We start from the raw sequence: 21,328 nt of genomic DNA, 5'->3' as shown, positions 1-21,328 counted from the left end.
CAACTGTCGAGCCTGCCAAAACCAATTTGATTATAGGAAAAGCAGTGCGCTCACACGATTTCACAGAATTACTGGGCTCATAAATCCAGCGGTCCAGTTCACGTTCTTGTTCCACTTATCGTAAGCATGCTCTCGCAATCCATAGACCCTAGTTTTCCTGCCTTCGTTTCACGCTTTACCATCCTTCTTCCTGGGTGCCATCATTACACAAATGAGATGCCGATGCGTCTTCCCATGCACACGTCTCCATTGGGATGTAAATAATTGATGGTACATAGCCCATCCGGCCTTGCTTCGCACGAGTGTAGATGTTGGTTTATGCAAGTTCGTGAGCCCTATGGACGACTCGTAATCGACCTTCCGTATTTGCTGCTATTGCTGCTTCTTGCCAGTTTTGGGGCCGTGTTTAGCAGAATCGAATCTGGCTCTAGCAGCAGCTTCACGTTATCTGCGAAGTGCAACGTATGTCAAAACCAGCAAAATCCCTCTGTATCGATTGCAAACCCACGGGTAACGTACATGCAAGCAGAGTCCACCTATTGATCAGCTCGATTAAGAGATCATCGAGTGCAGAGGGCGCAGCAAGCATTGCTGGCTGCATCGCTGATTCAAAGGAAGGGAGTTTCAGCTCACGATTTTCCTCTTCCCACCCGAGTGGCGAAGCAACTGATATCGAATAAAACTTGATTTGTACGATTACATCATGCATGGCGCCTAGCTAGTACGGTTTTGTACGGGAGTTATGTTGGTATTTTGTTGGTTTCCTCTTTGGTGCGTCTTGAGATGATCCGAAAGGGATCCAATGTTGAAATCTTCACGGTATGTCACGGAACGGGCGCTTCTTTTTTTCCATACAAGGTATTTCCACGACGGTGTGGAAATACTTACCCTTGTCGCTGTGCACGAATACCGAAACGTGAAGCATTTTCTTCAACAATAACCAGGTGGGCGCCGAAAGGCGGAATATAACATGGGCGTTCGTCCATTTAGGGAACCTTATAGCATCAATTTGTCGAATGCATCTATGCTTCAAAAATACGTTTTAAAATAATTTTATTTTGTACATTGGTAAGTTAAATTACAGTATTATTGGTTAGGGGTTCGGGATTGAATTGAATAATCACCTAACTGGATTTTCGCTCAAATTATCGCCATCAGCCAATACACCATTAACGACTGTTGTCAAAAGTAATAATCAAAATCTGGTATGCCCACAGGAGGAATGTGTCGAATGTGAAGATATAAACAAGTTGCTGCTTTTCGTTTTTGGTATGAATTGCTGGAAACGGCAGAAAGAGATTATGCTCGTTTGTTTGAAAGCATTTGCAAAGAATATTTCTGGGAAAAGAGAAAGTTGGCTGCTAACCTGATTCCACAAAAAAAAATCGTCATTGGACAAACGATTGTATCCCCCGTCATTGCCACGTAAGACCTAACAAACATTCTTACCCGGCGAGACAAACGGAGAAATGGAAAGAGAGAGAGAGAGAAAGCGCGTTGCCTTAGCGACGGCGGAAGTTGTGATATTAAAAAGAGAAAGAAAAAAAATGTGACAAAACGAATCCCGTACACGTGGTTTTCGCTGCCATGGGGATATTTTGGCAAAGGAAAGAGCAACTGCTGTCGGCATATGCTTCGTTTCTGGGGATGAGAGTGGCATCCATTGGCACAGAAGCATGGTTCCGTTTGCCACGAAGCACATCGTGAATAAGGCAACGGAACATAACAAACACCACCATCATACACCCACCTACCTTACCCAGGAGTATCATTGATAGCTCCCGGTGAGTTTGGTTCCTGCCTGCTGCTGCTGCAGGGGAATTGTGCTCTAGGCGAGGACTTTCCTCACACAACAGCAGCAGCAGCACCACTGCTGAGAGAAGTGTGCTTTTGGCATGGCCCAGCATGATGGCGTACATATAGCGAAGCACATAAACGCTATTTCTCGGTTTACATATCGAAACTTTTTTAATTAACTTTTTTCCACGTTTTTCACCTCATTGTTTTTGTTGATTGCACGATTTCTTTGCGTACCGTTCTCTCGATTTGGAGCATATTCGGATGGAGCATTTTCGAATCGTCCATTCGGTGTTGTTATGAGGACAATATTTCTCCGATATTGCCATTCAGCGATATGGTGGCATCGTCCGTTCTCAAACTTGTGCCACTTCCCGGCTATTTATGGTTTTATCTTAGAAAAATCATTTTAGCAACTTTTTCAACAACAACAACGGTGTTCTTTTAAAAATGTGGTTTGTTTGTCTGCTCGACCTGACCACATTTGAAGTAGGCCGCCATTAACTACATGCCAACATGCGAAATCACATGCTTCTCGTCTATTCTCTACCGGCTGAGTGGCAGGCTTGTGCGGTCAAGAAAATTAGACTTGTGGCCTTTAATGTTCGGTTTAGAATCCGTTTATTTCGGCGTCTATTCGGGTCTCGCTTGGTGGTGTCCCCTCGTGCTGCACGTTGGCCACTTTGCGCCAGAAGATGTGCGAAACCTTATTGCATTTTCATGTTGAAGAGCTTGAAGTGGCCGAGTGCGAATTCTAATATCATCATAATCAGGGTGGATAACACTTTGCGGTACTTTGAACCATCTCACATGGCAGCAGAGCATGTTTGCAGCTGTGAGATGAACAGCAGAATTTGTGGTCTGACCTGGGATTGGGCGTAGCAAAGAAGAGTTGTGCAAATCAGCAGGACCAAACGGTACCGTTCTGCTGTCGGGCTGGGTATTTTAGTTTGCGGCTCAGTGGGTCCATGATCCATGCGAGCAAGCAGGTCTTTTCGTGTACAAGTTGTCCCTTGACTCTCACCGAGGTAACGTCGAGGAGAAACTGAGTGACTTTTAGGCAGTGCTGCTGTCGTGAGTAGGATGAAGAAACCTAATTATTCTGGATTAATATGCGCTTTAGCCTGAATCTTGTGCGGGACATTTTCTAGATGCAGCTTACTGTTGGGTTCTAATAAATTCAACGTTTGTTCCGGAGTATTCTTCAAAACATCGCTTGTTAATTTAATAACGAACGATTTACATACGTTATTGGTGCTGGTATATCACTAGATTGCATTTAACGCTTAAAATTGCTTTAAATCATGTCTATCATTTGACGAAACCAAAATCGGTATTATATTTTTGATTTAAATAGGTTTTTTTCATTGAGCTATTAACTGTTGTAGTTTATGAAGTTTTTTCTTCAAACAAATCATTCTATTTTGCTTGTAAACCATCTATTTATGTACGATTTTCGCTCTTGTTTAAATGATGGGAGCCCTGTTGCCGCCATTATTTTCCATGTTCAGTGTAAAAGTAACTTCTAAAAAAGCCCAACAGGGCGTATAATGTCAGGCTTCGTCGGACCGGCATCATGTTGTCTTCAAAGATGTATTTTTTTTTTGCACACCTTGCTGCGGGGCAGAATGGAGCGATTGAAACCGGCTTCCGAAATAGATGAACAAACTGAAAATTGTTCAAGCATGTACCGCACCGTTGCCGATTTTATTTCGACAGAATCTCCATTGCAAAGCAAAACTCGACTGAAAAAAAAAACAAATCAACCTTCAGGGCAATCACAATGCTTCTCTGGAGCAATGGAATATCTTGTATCGCCTTTTTTTGATAAACTTCCACCGCCGAGCGCTAGACTCACATTTTGGGATCCGATCCTTCGAAGTCGTAGAACATCCACCCAACCCTCAGCCTGCCTGCCCACACAGTTGAAAAGCCACTCACGGTGATGTAACAGCAGCTAGAACTGTTTTTCAAAGGCTCGGGAACCGAAAAAGTGAAATATAATTTTCCCAGCAACATGTTGTTTTTCTTCATGTTGCTCGGTATCATCCCTCCTGGGCACGTTAGAAGAAGTCAGGTTTTCAGCAAGCAGCTGATGTGTTTCCCATAATTAAAGCGCTGCAAAAGAAACGTTTTTTGAAAAAAAAAATAATAATAATGTGGAGTTCATTTTTGTTATTCCATTGAAGATGGATTAAGAGCGTCTCCGAAAGCAAGTTGATTTAAACAACTTCACAATTTAGGTGTTATGTGCCACTGCACCTCAATTGAAGCTAGAGTAAATCGTTGATGTTTTTTTTTCTATTGAGCTAATTTGAATTTACAGTGTCAAGCATGTTCCTATACCGTGCGAGTAGCGTGAGATAAACTGACGTGTTAGAACAATTTAAGTGGCGCAACTCGCTTCACGATTCCCATGCGATGCGTGTAATTGATTGGAGCAAGAGAATAGAAGCAAAAAGCAGTCGAGATTTGTGTTCGAAGGGTGCAACCTTTCGCTGGTAGCTAGCTTCATTCATAGCGTTTAAAGGTGGTCGTAATTTCACGTCATTATTCCTTCCAACTACTATCAATCTCAGGTTTTGGTGCGAACCAAAATTCGGCATGATGATTTTCCAATTATAACTCGGTCATTCAAATTAGAATTTCTCTGTGCTGTATAAGCCCATCCGAAACTGGACGAGTTTTGGCGTAATGCATCATTCGGAAAATTGGTGCCCTCATGTACAGCCAACCACAGACCAAAAGCTGTCGGTATTGCTTCCATGCCTTTATTTATTATGGAGCAGCAGCAGCAGCAGCAATGCAACCATGTTACACACCACCGGTCGAATGTTTGAGCCCTCAGGATGGCTCAGTGATTTGTAATTAATTATCCGATAGCTTATCATTTAGTAGTAGATTCCAACGGCAACTGTGTGTCGGTTGGAATTCCTACGGAGATCGCTAGATGGGACTAGTCTAACAACGGCTGGTAACGATGGGGCTTTGCCGTAGTATTGATGTTGCATCAGAATAATGGCCCACGTTTTAATTACGTTCGAAAAGTTCTCTCTCCACTATTACAATGTGTATGTAAACGAATCGGTGTGAATTGGTTTATTTGGTAGCTTGAATCATCAAAATGCTTTCAACTCTGATCAAGTTATTAAATTTGTAGCACTCGTATTCGCTTTCACTTATCAGTTTGCCCAATTTATTTACCAATCCAAACGCAAATTATTAATAATCGGCCCATTAACGCCGGTGTTTCATGTCGCTGTAAACATGGTAGTTGGGTGCGCGTCACTTGATAGCTGGTCCTGATGCTGTATTTACAACTTCTTTTATAATAATGCTAGTTGCAAAAGTGTAACTGTTGCTCGTCTGTAACGCAGCACGCGTTTTAAGGCAGCAATGTAAAGAGATGCTATCATCATCGCACTGATAATTACATGAATGGAACGGTAATTGTGTATTAGCAGTAGCTACCCTGCGCTGAACATTGTGCTGGCGGAAGCTTAGATTGGCTTTGTAAAACTCAATGGGAATATCATTTCACTTGATCATTTCTTCTCTGAAGATGTTAGGGGCTACATTTACACGCATTGTTGCGGGCTAACATGGTTAAGTTTACAGTATTTCGCTCTGCTTCTTTCTATGATTGCCAGCCGTTCTCATTTTAAAATAGCTTTTAGTAGTCTTTACATGTTTTATCCCACTTCAATTGATTTAAAATTTGCTAGAGAATTGTAAAGAATCAATTCAAACCAAACGCGGCTGAAGTCAATGAATGTCATTTTTGTTACTAAAATTGATAATGTTTTTTTGCTTCTCAAACAACGTATCGAAATAATTTGAATAGCTACACTTCGCTGGCAACCCACTCCATATTGCTTGCTTCCTAAATCGCATACGGGGAACATATTTTTCGACGCTCTGTTTGTTTATGCATTTAAAATTTACAACCACTACACAGTTCTGCGGTGTGGTAGCATCCGAAAAGGTTATTAAAATGTCCGCGAGCGTGTGTTGCCGGAACAGTCTTCCTAGAAAAATGGGGTTAGAATGTATGAGAAAAGCGGGTGAAAATATACGCATATAAAAAAGAATTTAAATACATATCAAAGCACGCGGAATGATAATTATTTTCGCCGACGTGAACCAGGGGTTTTGTTTATAAATATCCACTAGAGGAACATCAAGGTGTGTAGCAGGGCTGCGTGTGCGTTCTCGTGCGTTGAAAAAGACGAGTGTGCAGAGATTGGAGTCGAAGCATAATGTGCGCCACGTTGGTGGGCAAAAAAAAGCCGCGTTAGCGATGGGGTGCTATAGCTTGGATACGACACGACGCTATTCTAAATTTATCCAACACCTCTCGCGAAACACCGCCGGTGCCGACCTAGTGCCGACGAAATTTAGCAATAAAAATTTCACTCCTATATACCATTTATTACTCCATCGACGGAATGGAAGCGACATATTCCCTACGATGAGCTGTACGATAAACCCCAGACAGACGATCTTGTGCGTATAGTAAGGGAGGGAAAACAGTGCCTGCCATAGGGACGATAAATCATCTATCTCGATATATTTCCGTCTACAGGTTGGGCACACCTGTCGAAGGTGTGGGATATACCCGTTTGCTCAGAAATTTGATCCCGTGTATTAGCCTTGGTGAACAAGTAAATATAACATTTCCTTTTCTTTTTTCTCATTGCAGGTAATGAAGAAAATAACGAACATGACGAAAGTGCTTCAATCTGGTAAGAGAGAATCAATTGCATCTTGCTCCATACGTGGTATCGATGTGGCAGTTTAAAAATTCAATCACTGTCAAGTGTTTCATGTAACTCCGGCATGATGCTCCACCGCCCTATGGTGTTCTAGCGATCATTTCCTATCAGCTCAATTTATTAAACTCCAATTTATTGGCCGATAAACACATTTCCCGGCTCTACAATATTTCATCTTGCGATTCTCACGCGATCCTTCAACACGATAGTGCATGGAGGCCAACGAATCATCATTTCCGTGTTTTCACATTTCCCCCAACAGCTCCATATAGAATCAACCCTTCATTAGATACTACCATCCTGTGGGAAACCATCTTGACGTTAGTACGTTACAATGCTTCTTCTTCTTTTTCTAGCTTGCATTCAATGCGCTCGTTAAAAATGGCACGATTTTTCTTTATTCCGTGTTTAGCACGACAAATGAGATATAATTTCATTGCATCGCGGATATGTACGCGATCGGTTAAACCACCACGACGCCGAGCCTGATTGGGGCATCCTTCCATAGGAGGAAACTATCGACAACGGTAAAAGACCGGTTTTTTTCCACGCGATCGTTACTGATTGAAGTTTTGTTGGTTTGTTTTTCCCGCATCATCCGTTTGCTGCTAACGGCGATTGCCATTCTGTGCCACATGTCTTATTTTCACCTGCTATGATCCGAATGCGGTTAGGAAGCTGGGCAATTGTTGCAAGTCTGCAGCGCGAATCATTGGGCATAGCATATAAGAAAGTGCAGTATTAATGACGCGCCGCGGGACAGGTGATGATGATTTTGCAAAAGCAGGTCACACGACGAGGTCTGTAATATGTACAAAACGCTCTCGTCTCGTCTTTTGCTGCAACCGTTGGGAATTCTGGGCAGCTGTTATCAAGGCACGCGGACGGAAATTAATTTGATCTAGTCGCGCGTCCAGTGCTTCTTGTTTGGCAAGGAGACAAATAAAGCCGCATCCCGGTTGGAGTGCATCTTTTTATGGGCATTACTCAACCCAACCCAGTGGTTTACGCGACAGATGGGGTTCTGAATTGGGTCGGTGAGACAGAGTCGTCGTCCCCAGCGTCGTTTATGGCCCAGCAAGCTCTCCTATTTTAAACCCATCTCACCTGGGTGTTTAGAAGAAGAAGAAAAAATGCAGCTTCCTGGGAGTTTATGTTTTATTGTGAAAAATAAAATCCCAACACCTGTACAGATCGGGGTTGGTGTTGTTTTAATCATCGTGTCTCGGGGAGAGGTTTATATATATATACAGCATAGCAGAAAATTTGTTGAGCATGAGAGAAATGAGCATGGCGGATACAAAAATTCAGAAGTCCAAAGGGATTACACTCGCCAACCAAGCCACACACAGTTCAGCATCAAAAAAGCATGTCGACACGACCGCAGTTGGGGGTAGAACCGCGTCTCGGCGAAATCACCTTTTTTTCGCGACCAAAGGACACCGCGCGATGTTGTAGTCATGCGTTCAGTATTGAGATACTGTTGAAAGCGTGCAAGAGTGGAAAGAGTAGAAAGGACAATGTGTCTGTTTTTCGAGGAAGAGAAAAGGAGAAAAACAGAGCGCGCGGGCGGAGTAAATTTTTCCCATTAAAAGCCTACAGGGTAGAAACAGGAGAGCCATAATTCATACTAAATTGTTTGGCTTATTACCGGAGTGAATATTTATGGGAATCGTGTGTCCAACAGGCGGGCCGTGTGCGCTTACAGAGGAACGCAGGGTCGTTCGTATGACGCGCTTGGCGCGAGTTTTTCCCGTGCTTTATGCGTGTTCGGGTTAAGGTTAACGGTGTAAACGCGCCCCATCGCGGAAGGACAAGCGTGTTAGCTTTCCTCGGATGAAAAGGACAACAGCTTAGGCAAAGGGGAAAAATCATACATTAATAAAAACCCAGCACGGCAACCAGGAGGGAGCCAGGTCGTTGGGAGCAAATAATAAAGCTTTTCCTTGCAAACCAGACCATCCGCCGGCGGGTTGCCGTGGAATAACAGAACAGCAAAGAAGGAAGGATACAGCGCAACCTACAGCTAGTGCGGCAGTAACCAGCAGCCTCCTGAGATTATGACGCTACCGAATGCGGTGTTGCGTGAAAATTGAAATAAATTTTAACCAACCTGAGCATAAAGTATTCATTCATTCTGCGCTTTCTGCACGATCGCAAATGGTCGCCATTTTACGCACTTTCCCCAGCGCTTAATGAGCGGGCAGTCTGTGGTGCCCTCGTGGCACCGGAACAATCATAAGATCCGCCGACGGGTTCACGGCGTGCCTCTGTGTGTGCTCTCAAACCCTTGTTGGAACGCGTTGTTTATGTACATATTTTTTTGTTTTGTTAAATTTATTACGAAAGTTAGGTGTCGGGGATACTGCGCTTCCGGGGAATGAAGTCATGCCGGTAGGGAAATTAATCGCGGAAGGGATTTGCCTGATTAATTCGTTCTTCGGTCTGTTTTTACGTGAAGGTTTCGATTTTTTCTAAGCGGAAATCTTTAGTGAAAAGATCAAATAATTACTGTCGTTCAAAGTTTGGTGGTGGTGGATTTGATTTGATAGAGGAAACTATTTGAAATTAAGAAAAAGGATGCAATATGTCGTTAGTTGAAAGAAAAACTAACTAGTTGTCCTTGTTTAATGCGTTTACGATCCGTTGCTGTTTATGATGCAAAATGGTTCCGAAAGCATAGAATCTCCAAAAAAAGAAACTGAAAATAGTATAGACTTATAATGGCTTGTAAGCTCGACGGCGGCGCATCATGAATGGCTTGTAAGGGTCGCGACGACGCTTGTTTAGCCATTGAAAACCCACTAAGATGTGCCGAGGGAAATATATGGAGGAAATTTCGGAAACCGTTAAGCGACCTGAAAGTAACGAAAGAAAACAAAATTTGCAGCGGAAAATAGCCAATTCCGGTGGACAGGTTGTTTTTTTTTCGCTTCGTCTTCCATTCACCGATGGACGGAGCAAAATTTTCCTGCAAACTCACCGCCATTCCTTCCATTCGCCATTTCCCTCAAAACACAGCGTCTGGCGTGTAACCCGGCGGAAATCCGGGAACGAAAAACGGTTGTTTGGTTTTCGCGGCTCAAAAACGGGTAGGATGCTGGGCTTTTTGGCCGAAATGCCGAACGAGGATCGACTGTTAGCCAGGGCGAAGATGGGCAGCGGAGATGGACTAAAAAACCCGGATACGGCTGGATAAAAGGGAAAACATTAAATAAACATGAGCATTTGCATAACTGAAAATTAAATAACCGGAGATAAAAGCTGAACCTTATACACCGACCTTGTCGTCGTTCCCGGCCGGTGCTAGAAAGTTTTACTTGCGCACTTTTTGTTTTCAGTGTTTTACCGATTTAGGGAACATGATTGCGTTGTGTCAAGCAAAAAGATACATCGCGCGGGGGGAAGCTGTCGTTTTCTTTGCGTCCTTTTCTCTTGCAAACGGTTTATATTAATAGTTTTTTTTGATGGCAACAAGATTCTTCTCCGTGAAATCTCTCTTGGAATAGTGGATTTTGAGCCTAATTACAGGTTAATTTCAATCAGATAAGACTAGCACAAATCTGTTACATTTTTACAGCAAAATAAATAGGTGTCAGATCGTGGTGTTGAATATGTGTGCGATGTTTCAGAGGTTGAAATTGGCCATAGAAACGTCTTAGTTGCAATTTAGCTTATAGTATTTAGTTTGAATTTCTAATTAAATTCAAACCTTATGTTTTTTTCATTTATCATTTATTAATAAAACGAATCTTTACGTGCGAATACGAACGAAATATTTGTCATACACTATTTAGAAGTTTATGACACACGATTTTATCATTTAAATTCTCTAAACGTCTTTTCTGATATTGGCATTGCGGCTGCAAAATGTTTTAGACATAACAGTAAAGTCATTTTTTTTAAATAATTTATACTCACTTAACATACATAACAGTAATGTTTTATTAGTAATGCTGAGAAACCCCTAGTTACTTTAGGTTTCGTTAAGCATTCACCAAAACGTGTTTTCTGCGTTCGGCTGCATATGAGTCTACGAAATTGTGTTATAGTCTGCATGAGACTAGCCAGGACTATTTTCGAAATTATCGTCGTTAGGCATAATGTTTTATTCACCTTGTTGCACTTGCGCTGCCACGCTTCGTTGAGAAGGTGAAAATATCACAAACTGTACCAGGAAGCGCTTTTGGCAAATGTGGCATTCTGTTTTCCCAACAAAACTAACGAATGTAGCATTAGCTCTGCACCAGACGAAACCATGCCTAATGCGTTTGTTCAAAATTAGATAGTTGCGTTGTATGCGGAACTATAAACACAATTGCTCATGTGCATGCTATCAAAATAGGTGAACGGATTAATGGGGGACCAGCTGCCTGTTCATTTATAACTCTACATTTGTCTCACTAACAAGAGTGTACAAAAGTTTCCGGTTCAGACATAGTACAATTGTTCTTTTTTCCTTTTCTTTTTGACAAATATCAAATATAGCTTGTTCATATTGTAATAGATTTTGTAGTTTGTTGTTAAGTGCCTCATAAATAAAGTATTACTATCGAAATTGCTCTTGGGATTTGTAATACTGAATTTTATTGGAAAAACTATAACTTTTATCCTTTCGAGTTCATCATAGTACGTGATACCTGATATTGATTGTTCGAGGTCCTTTTTCACTCATCACATTTAATTAATATATGATTAAATTGTATATTATAGACAGTCATATTGCGTGTGAATAATAATAATGCAAACTTTGAATGAATCCATTGCAAGCTATTTTGTATGGCAATACGTATTTAACAATATATTATCCTGTTCTCTCGTGATCTGTTTCATTGAGACTATATATTTGCACATGGCGAAGAAAGGATGGTTTGTGCATAATTAATCATACGAGGTGCCAAATGCAACACGTGGGTAATTAAATTGTTCTTACAACCATTCCTGCATCATGTGTTGCATCTGGATAATTGACTGTTCGAATCGTCGAATACAATTTTATTGCACTGAAATCGTGTAGAAGATTATCCACAAGCAATGCATTGCATATCGTGGAGTGTGTTCGATATATGTGGCTATACATTTTCGATCACTCGTTATCTAATCTCGCAAGTTTGTATCAGTTCTGATGGGTGTGTCTTGTGATTTAGAATGCATTTCGCTCCAATCACCTGTAAAGCAAATACACTTCACGTTGAGTTCTTCTCAAATTGATGTTTTCATTCCATTCTTTCTTTTTCCTTCTCCGCAGGAGGTCGGCAGCATTATCGGAAAAAAAGGAGAGATCGTCAAGCGATTCAGGGAAGAGGTGAGTACTCACTGGAAACGAAAAGCAATTTGATTTTTTTCCCGGTTTGCCTCCACTCGCGGCTCTATGTGTCACTTACGCTATTGTTTCTGTGCCAGTTGATTTACTTTGGTTGGTGTTCTGTTTTCGTTTGATTCCTTTTTGTACGTCGTGAAAGTGGAGTGAGTTTTCCAAATGTTTGAAAGGAAGGATTTTGTGTCTGTGAACCCCTTTTATATCGGTGCTTCCATTGACGACAATGCAGTAAAGTGGAGAGTTGTGTGTAGCAAATCGCATTGTGCTCTAACTGTGAGGTGGTGGTTCCTTTCCTTTCAAAATGCATTCACGGGCATGATCCAATAACCGACCGTCAGGCCATATGTCACGTTTCAGATATTCGATGTTTGAGTTTCTCTGCGCACGATAGCGATTTTTTTTATTATTTTCTTTCGTTTTCTTTTGCGAACCATCGATTATTTTGGGCAGAACAAACATTTGATGTAAGAATGTGTTTGTTTCTTACATATCGTAAAACTATACTATAAGAATCGTGCAAATGTTGATATATTTTTAGAAATGACATGTAATAAAGTCCAGTTTTTTAACTATTGCACTTTTTATTTAGTGCACTGGTTTATTTTGAAATTGTGTGCATTTTTTCTGTCAAGTAGGTGACTTCTTTCGCTCGTTCTGATATATTTGATTCATTCTCTTGATCACCTCGCTTGTGTGCCCTTTGCTATTCCATTAAAACCATTCATTTTAATTCTCAAAATTTTATATTTCAAAACTTTTTTTATCATAAGCAACGACTATATCAAAAACGATGACGGATGTTCGTAAAAAATGCCTGTAGTAAGAAGCATGTAGAAGAGCATGCTTCTTAAAAACGACTCTAGGCTTTTGTTCTCGCAGACGAAACAATCGCACACAAAAGAAACACTTCATTAAGTATGAGGGAACTAATTAGTGGCCACATAATTTGTTCTTGTTGTCAGCTATCGTAAACTAGCATCATTCCACGGCAGTGCTATCCTTAAGTGTGTTGCTTGTGAATGTTTCTACCTTCACGCGAATCGACATTTTGGAACGGATGTTCTTTTCCCTCCCTTTTGTAATATCACTGGCATAGAAAGAGTCAGGTTTTCTTGTCTTTCATAACCCGGCCCCCAAAAAAGGCAAATGAAGTGGTCCGGGACGGGTGCAGTAGCGATAGTTAAGCTCATTTGCAACCATCTTATTTGTTTGGGGGCTTCCATTACATCGATACTGCACGAAAGCACGAACGTTGGCTTAGGGAAACCCACAAAAAAATACAGACGGTATAGTAATATACACAACCACATGACCCGTACTGCCAGCAGTCAACGGAATGTGATATGTATTAATGCTCGACGCGACCGAGTGTGCACGGTGAAGCTTCGAAAGGAAGCATATCTATTTCCGCTTCGGTTTCTCGTTACACCTGCGGGCTCAGGAGAACGCTAATATGGATTCATTCAATGAGCAAATGAATGCTCTACGCCGGGCCAAAGCTTTTCTTTTGAAAGAGGAATGAAATAATCCCATTATCGAAATTCCAGGCCTTTCTTTGTCCGACTCGCTTCTCCTTCACTGATATTACCGTTGTGCAACGTTCAATGCCATTTCCCTACCTATAGCAGCACGAGGAAATATTATTAAAATCTCGTTCCAAACCACCACACAAGGAGTTTCTCTCCTGTTTGTTCCCGTTTTCGGTGTAACCGTTCATATCCTTTCGCTAACGAAGTTGACTGTTTGCTACTATCTGAGGCTGCATGGCATCGTGAACGTTAGTTTCTTGCACTGAATTGATGGCGGTCTCTGTCACAAACCCTATCGCGAACGGAAATGACGTACCTGGTGCAGAATTGTCATTGCAGTTTTTTTTGGCATTCCTGCTGCTCCAAAAGACGATGGCGAGTATCTCGTTCAAGATTTTTTCAATCATGAATACGTTTGAGTATTGTTCAATACATCATCAAATCTTCAACTGGAATGATTTTTTTTGTAATAAATTTGATTTACTTTCGATAACTTTTGCGAAGAAAATGCTTCATCTTACCTGTGAAGCTGCAGCCCTCAAAGGACATTGTTTATTAACTGTTACACCATCCATCGGCTCGGCGTGAATGTCGCTTGCTAATGCAGTCCGCTTCAAGACAATCGTTTCATCGCCTTAACGCGGCTTTTGCGAATAAATGGTGCTTGAATTAAAGCGGAAATCTTTTAAAAATTATTCACCAACAGTTCACCGTTAGCATGAGGATGGTACCACCCGCCCCCTAAGCTTCAAGCGAAGAAAGTCCGCCGTTGGCCATGAACTTTTCACCGGAATATAAACATCCGAGTCCGCTTCCGGGGCGCACGATGAACGGAACGAGAAGAACGACGTGATGGGTAAAACGCCCGGGAGCGGACCGCATAGTGGAAACGAGAAAACTTTTGGCCTTTTTATACTCAAGCATGTGATTTGCTGTGGGATATTTTCGACCTCCCCAGTCGTCTGCGACTTTATCTCTTTCCCTGCTTTCTCTCGCTTCTTCTACCGAGTGAGTTTCCTCGTTTTTGGGCGTCCTGCCTGTGGTAGTGTGTTTTCCCGCCGAAAAAGGACCACTCGCGGACACGGACTACATTGGCGGCGCGTTTTCCGTACGCACGCGTCCATCACACCCGAAAATCGCCAAATCATAAAGTTTTGTCGTTTCGAAATTTGTTTAGAGTTTCGTCCCTTCGATATTGCTGGCCGCCGTGGACATACATCTCTGTGTTCTTCTCGCTCTTCGTAAATCTGCCGTAGGCTGGAGTAGCGGAATGATGTTGGAGACGCTTTTCGGTTTTCGGTGAAAGATCGGCTCAACGCTGTCCGTGCTCTTTAAGCATCCATAATTAAATAAAGTTTTCTAATTTTTTTTCCATCATGCTCTCTTACTTTTCTATTCCATCTCTTAGTCCGGTGCAAAAATCAACATATCAGACTGCTCGTGCCCGGAACGGATCGTGACGGTTTCTGGGTCCAGAAGTGCGATCTACAAAGCCTTTACACTAATTACGAAGAAGTTTGAAGAGGTAGGTAGACGCTTAGTGTGACATTTTTGTATCGAAACATCTTGTCCTTCGTACGTTGAAAAGAAAAAAATCTTATCATTTTTGTACCGTTACTAAAAACTATTTCTTCTCTCTTTCGTTTTTTGTTACAGTGGTGTTCACAGTTTCAAGACAATACAAATGCACAGGGTAAACCACAAATTCCAATTCGTTTGATTGTTCCAGCTAGTCAGTGTGGCTCTCTCATCGGTGAGTATGGTTTAAATTGTTTCTGAAATATTCCCCTTTTTTAGTAGAGAAAGAATTTAACATTAATTGAGCCGTTCAATCGCTATCTCTTGTAACAGGAAAGGGTGGCTCAAAAATAAAAGAAATTCGAGAGATCACTGGATGTTCGATACAAGTTGCAAGCGAAATGTTGCCAAACTCTACTGAACGCGCCGTTACGCTTAGCGGTTCTGCCGAAGCTATCACGCAATGTATCTACCACATATGCTGCGTTATGCTAGAGGTAAGTATTTTGCTTTAGCTGAAAAATAATTATAGAAACATTATGTTATTTGTCTTTAAAAACCCGTTTTGAGAAAGTTCAATTTTTTATTTGTTTGATACTTCACAATACAGCTTTACATGAGAACAGTAAATAGTTTTTATTTTAATCATAGGTAGCTGAGGATTTATCTTTTTTATTTATCATGCATTAACGCCCTTTTCCTGGATTTAATCCTGGAGTTGGTTTCATGTCATTTTCTGACAAATTATATGCCGTAATCCTTACGATCTTTTCAACTAAATGATGTTGTCATTATTCATCAACCAAACGAGTGCATTTCGTCATTTCGTATGGCGACAGTAAGTTTATTCGTAAAATCCGCACAGTCCCATGGCATCACAATAAGCCAAGCTACTGTCAAGAAGATTAATTTCTTCCGAGAAACGCTATGACGAAAAAATCTTCGTTGATGTGGTTTCTAAAATAAACTTAGATAGAACTTAGATGCGTCTGCTTCCACATACATGACAATGTTGGCACTATTTTCATTTTACGCTTGTTATTTCTAAGTTTTTATGCAATACCCTTTCATACATTTTTGATACTTAAATTAGTTTTGTGAATTTGCAAGCAATTCATCTATTAAATTGGGAAAAAAATATTGTGCAGCTGAAATTAAAAATGAGATTTATTTCTGAGGTTTATTACGTTTTTACAAAATACTAGTGCTGAGCATTTAAGTCCAACCTATCATCCGCAATTGTATTTTTTGTGTCATTATCGCTTTTTGATTGTGATCTTTACTAGAGTGATAGCATTTAAAATAACAAAATTATATTATATTTGTTTAATGAACAAATTTTATGATCAAATTCATTCTATTAGTTGTCTATCTATTCTATTCGTTTAATGAACATATATTAGGATCAAATTATGCAATATAATATCATAGAACTTCCTCCCAGAACATATTGAAATCTGTGTTGTGGTATGTGATATAGGTTTCTTAATAAAAACTGTAACAAATCGAAACTTATTAGAAGATGATAGCAAAAAATCAGAAATGCTCTCTCTGTCATAGTCCGGTTTTAATATGATTTTTTCATGCCATTTAAAACCATTGTAAAACGTAAATCCGTTTCCTCTGGCTAAGCTTCGTTATTGTATTATCATCACTTGAGGGCCCGATGTTTTCGTCTCGTTTGGTTGATAATATAAATGACTATACAGTTCTCTCTCCTCCCACCAGCTTGCACGAAGTGTGGTAAAATTCTTTCGAAATGTCATTTCATTGCGAAAAACTCCCCAATTCAACTGGCTGAAGATTGAAGAAGAAAATTTTTACAAGCCGAATGAATTCGGTAAACGATTGAGACCAAAGAACGAACAGTAAGTGGTCGAAAAACGAGCTGCGAATTTTGTAGAAATTGTTTCTCCTGGACGGACGGTGGTCGTTTTACCCGCGAGCAGCGATATTTTCGTGAGTGGTTTTTCCCTCACATCCACCTCCATCAGCTTATCAGTCCGGAGCGTTTTGTAGACGAACGGTGCTTTCCGTCGATCTGCTTTCTTTCACTTGGTTTCATTTGAAATTTCCTGGATAGACGCTGCCAGCAGGCATCTCCATCCCCATCACCCATCGACCATTCTGCGCATCTTCCATCATCATCCGAAGGATAGAAACAGTTTCCCTCTATTTTTGGGATGTGGAGGCTGCAAAGGCTTTTTCCCGGAGAGCGAGCGCTTTTAGTAAGGAAGAGTCGGTGTTTGTCAGCGAATGGGAAAGAAATAATCCGCTTAGTGTTAACTCGCAATTTATTTAATGAAGTAATTTCGAATGGTGCGGTACGATTATTCCAAGTTTTACTGGGATGATGCTGGGTTACGACTACAGCTGCTGTGCACGGTGCTTTTGCCACATCATCCAGCAGAAGTGCTTGGGTGGAAAACTTTTCAATGATCTTTTGCGTGTAAGCGGTATATAGAAAACGGTCGGTTCGCCCTTGCTTCTGCCTTGACTCTCTCGGGTAGATAATTAATAATGTAACGATGGATTTTCGCGATAGCCGTGCAAACGACGAAGGACAACAATGCGTGGGGGAGGTGAGTTTTTTTTTGGGTTTTGCTCCAGCGGCGAACCAGTTTCAATCTACCTCGCACAAATTAATTGTTATTTTTCTACGTTGGGCGCCGATTTCTCCCAGGATCGAATTTCAGGCAGCTTATTTGCAGAATAACCGATAAAAATGGGAAAAACTTCATCCGGTACGCTGTGCTACCTTGGAAAAGTCTTGAGTGAGAAGATTTTTCGCACGGTAGAACATTTTTGTGCTTGCCCATCCACCTGGCAATAAGAAGTAATGGTGGTGGATAAAAAAAAACGGCATTAATTATTCCATTTCGCTGGCACTAGCTGATTATGAAGTTATAATAACAAATGGGATTTAGGGATAGTTTGAGTGTCTCAACTAATCGAACTCTGCTGCACCAGATAAGATGGAATGTTGTGTGCAATGAAAATAGTCGCAATGACGGCTTCGTAAGAGTCAGCTTATTCAAATAGTGCAGAGCATTATTTTTTTTTATTTATCGAGGTGGACAAGCTGAATGGACAAAATCAAGTAATAGGTGTATAAGTATTAGCACTAGCTGAACGTTGTGGGAGATGTAGATTTTTTTTTATACAAAACTAATAGGCAGACCGTATTGGATGCTGATGGTTTATTCATGAAGATGATTTATTCATCATCAAAATCATCGATTAAGGTATGATAATTTATTTCAATCTCTTAGGTAAATATAATAACAAATAAGATGGTATGAGCGAATGTTTGATTGAGGTAATTTCAGGAAAAGAACTATTGTTGCAGGTCAAGTGAAATTTTGGCATTTTTTCTCGTTGCACCTGACACTAAACCGATAATTCCCCTTTTCTGTCATTATCATAAGGCTGTGTTTGTGGGTTGAGGCAGTTGCATGACTGCATGCCTAATAACAGATGTTGGAGTGGAACAAACCACACATTTTCGTGAATTATTCCTACATTACAGGTGTCACGTAACGGAATTGTAACCACAGTGCAATTAGGCTGACTGAAATTATGGAAGCACATTTTTATGTGGCATTCTTATTAATTAACCGAAACAGATTCGAGTAGCGGATTCGTCGTACTCCGCTGAGCTGAAAGGTATTTTTGGCGCTTGTGATGGAATTTTGGGGTACAGAGAAATATTATTCAATTTGCCGATTAGAAAGCTTTTGACCACATTTGCCCATGTTAAACACCACCACCCAGAAAAGGGGTGTCGTGTGCCCTTTAATGTGGTTTGCAGCTGTTACACATCGCCATCAGCAGGCAAAACCCGCTCGTTTGCTCTGCCGTTGCTTCTCATATCCCTGCGCTATCCAATGCGCCCTGGGATCAGTAGGATTCGCTTCTAACAGCGAAGCGTAAAAAAACGTCATAATTAAATTCTATTCGCAACATCTGCCCTTACCGCGCTCTCTCTCTCGTACTTGCCCCTACCGACGTTCTAACCGTTTAGGTCGTTTGGTATCGGTGGCGGCTTTTGTTAGACCAGCAGCAAACCATTTAAATCACAGGACTGCAGCGTCCTGTGTGGAAACCTGCCGGAGTACCGGTGTGTGCCCCAAACGTATTCATCCATCCGTTTTAAGCGCAGCTCTCTTTTGCGGGGCCAAATTTAGCCTTTAGTCGTACAACTGCTGGACAAAACTATACGAACATATTTCGACGTTAGCAACGCGCAGAACGCAGAGAATGGCCCGGTTTGGGTAACACCCGGATCGGGACACAATTTTGTGCCCGGAAGGTGGAAAGCGACATTAATTAATGGGAGGAAAAATTACAGGACACGTTTTACGAGCAGGACACGGGCCTCGAAATTGAGCCGGTGCTGCTACACCACCGCCGCCGCGTGCATTGCTGCTACCTTTGACCGGGCTAATGAAACCGGTGAATAATTAATCACTAAATTTAACACACTCTCGGAAACGTCGCAGGGTCGACAATCGAGCATAATTTGAAGCTGCTACCACTGGCGTTGACCTACGGCTCGGTGGAGTGCCATACTGCTGTTGGAGGTTTTTTTTTTATTCTCGCTTTAGTAAACCTGCTAAAGAAAGGCCATTCAAGCGTGGATTACATCACGCGACCTTGCGTAAAACTTGCCGATCATATTTCATCGATATTCTCGGGCATTAACGCACGTGATTAGCGCTCTTGGTTGGGCGGATGAGTGAATTTTGGTATCGATGTGCTTTACTAATTGGCACCACGTGCTGCTTGTTAAATTGATTATCAATGGTAGGTAATTTTCTTTGCGAGGTGGCAAATGTGCGTGAGCGCAGAAGAAATCAAATCTCCCATAATCGATAATTTGATGTCACGTTTCAGGCATGCATTTCGATCGTGGTGTTTTTTTTTTGCGAGAAATGTACGTTCTATCAAATTAAAGCAATAAATATGTTTGCAAAAACCTAGTCTTTTAGCCTAGCAATGGGTTGGAGGAATCATTGACGGTTCCATAATCAGCTAAACACCGTGGCATTGCAGAATGAGCGATTGGGTTACATTAATGGGGTGAAACAATAGGAACGCAACTTACTGCAAATGACAGCAGCATTTCTGCCAGTCTCTAACGAATGCGGTCACCATCATTAGGGAGAGCTTCTCAATCGGATTTCTATTCATTCCATTTCCTTACATTGTGAGGACGCCGTCGTACCTACAATGGAAACGATTCATGTACCCATTCTAACTGGCAATTCTAATTCATTCTTTCCTCATTTGCCTTGCAGTCACCACCGAAGGGTGCGACCATTCCGTACCGGCCAAAGCCACAGGTGAATGGACCGGTAATAGTGGCCAACGGTCAGGCGTACACCATCCAGGGCAACTACGCCGTACCGGCACAAGAGGTATGTATAGTGTACTTAATGGGGTGGTTTATTATTGATCGTTTTGTGTAGAAATCTTTCCTCGTCTGTTACCACCACAGAAGCTCTGTTGTTGATCTGGCCCTTTTTTCTCAATTTACACGCCCATTTCTATGTCATGCCGACAGAAGCAGAGGTTTATTTTAGAATTTATCGTATTTTCTATCTGTACCTACAGTTTTCGTTTAGTACTGCCGCCTTATCATTTGTCTGCTGCTATTTGTCACCGTTTCGTACTTTTAATATGCCGCTACGCCTGCTTTCGGGTTTTTTTTAATACACCAAACATTGTAACAAAATAGTTTATTGCTCAAGAATCGCGCCTTTGCATATTTGATTCGATCGAAAAAAAAAACATTGTGCTCCTTTGCTCTCCCGTTGTGTTTTGCTGCTATTTTCCTTACGTGTCTCTGTTGTGCTCATTTGTTTTTTTTTTCCTCCATCAAAATTCATATTTACTAGACAGAAAGAAAGAAAAAAAAAAAAACAACAGGCCAACCACACACACCACGGATGAACATCTGAACTTTCGTTCGATTTCGTTGCTAATCCTTGTGGCTACTGTTTTTTTTTTGTTTTTGAATGCTTAATTTTCACTCAGTAACATAGCGCCATTCTTCTGTGTCACTTTGTCTGTCCTGATTTCAATTCGTCCTTTACATTTTATTAAATCTGTCACACTCCACTGACCACAGCCCGCCCTGTTGACAATGTTGAGGATGTGTTACCATTGCCCAGCATCGGAAAACAGATTGTTATCGTAGTATAATGTTTGTTTTTTTTTTTATTTCTCGCTGTAAGATTCACTTAAAAATGAAAAATTAAAAAAAAAAACTCGAGCAAGGAAACAGGAAGAAATACTCATTGCAAAACATCCTCCATCCTCCGAATATCTGCGCACACTTTGTTCCACACCGTGTCTTTCTATCTTTTTGTATCTCTCTCTATCTC

At 41.2% G+C, this 21,328-nt stretch overlaps 1 protein-coding gene across 1 annotated transcript in view; it reads left to right on the top strand.

Annotated features, from left to right (window-relative positions):
- Window positions 1-21,328, top strand: part of LOC128726249 (poly(rC)-binding protein 3) — a 107,176-nt gene that overhangs the window by 68,794 nt on the left and 17,054 nt on the right. The window contains exons 3-7 of the mRNA XM_053820046.1: window positions 11,821-11,877; window positions 14,830-14,946; window positions 15,078-15,174; window positions 15,273-15,436; window positions 20,240-20,359. Of these exons, the coding sequence (XP_053676021.1) occupies window positions 11,821-11,877; window positions 14,830-14,946; window positions 15,078-15,174; window positions 15,273-15,436; window positions 20,240-20,359 (555 nt within the window). The remainder of the gene's footprint in view (window positions 1-11,820; window positions 11,878-14,829; window positions 14,947-15,077; window positions 15,175-15,272; window positions 15,437-20,239; window positions 20,360-21,328) is intronic.

Source organism: Anopheles nili, chromosome 3 (genome assembly GCF_943737925.1).
Source record: "Anopheles nili chromosome 3, idAnoNiliSN_F5_01, whole genome shotgun sequence".
Lineage (NCBI taxonomy): Eukaryota > Metazoa > Arthropoda > Insecta > Diptera > Culicidae > Anopheles > Anopheles nili.
The sequence above is the reverse complement of the archived record's forward strand: the minus strand, read 5'-3'. Positions and strand labels throughout refer to the sequence as shown.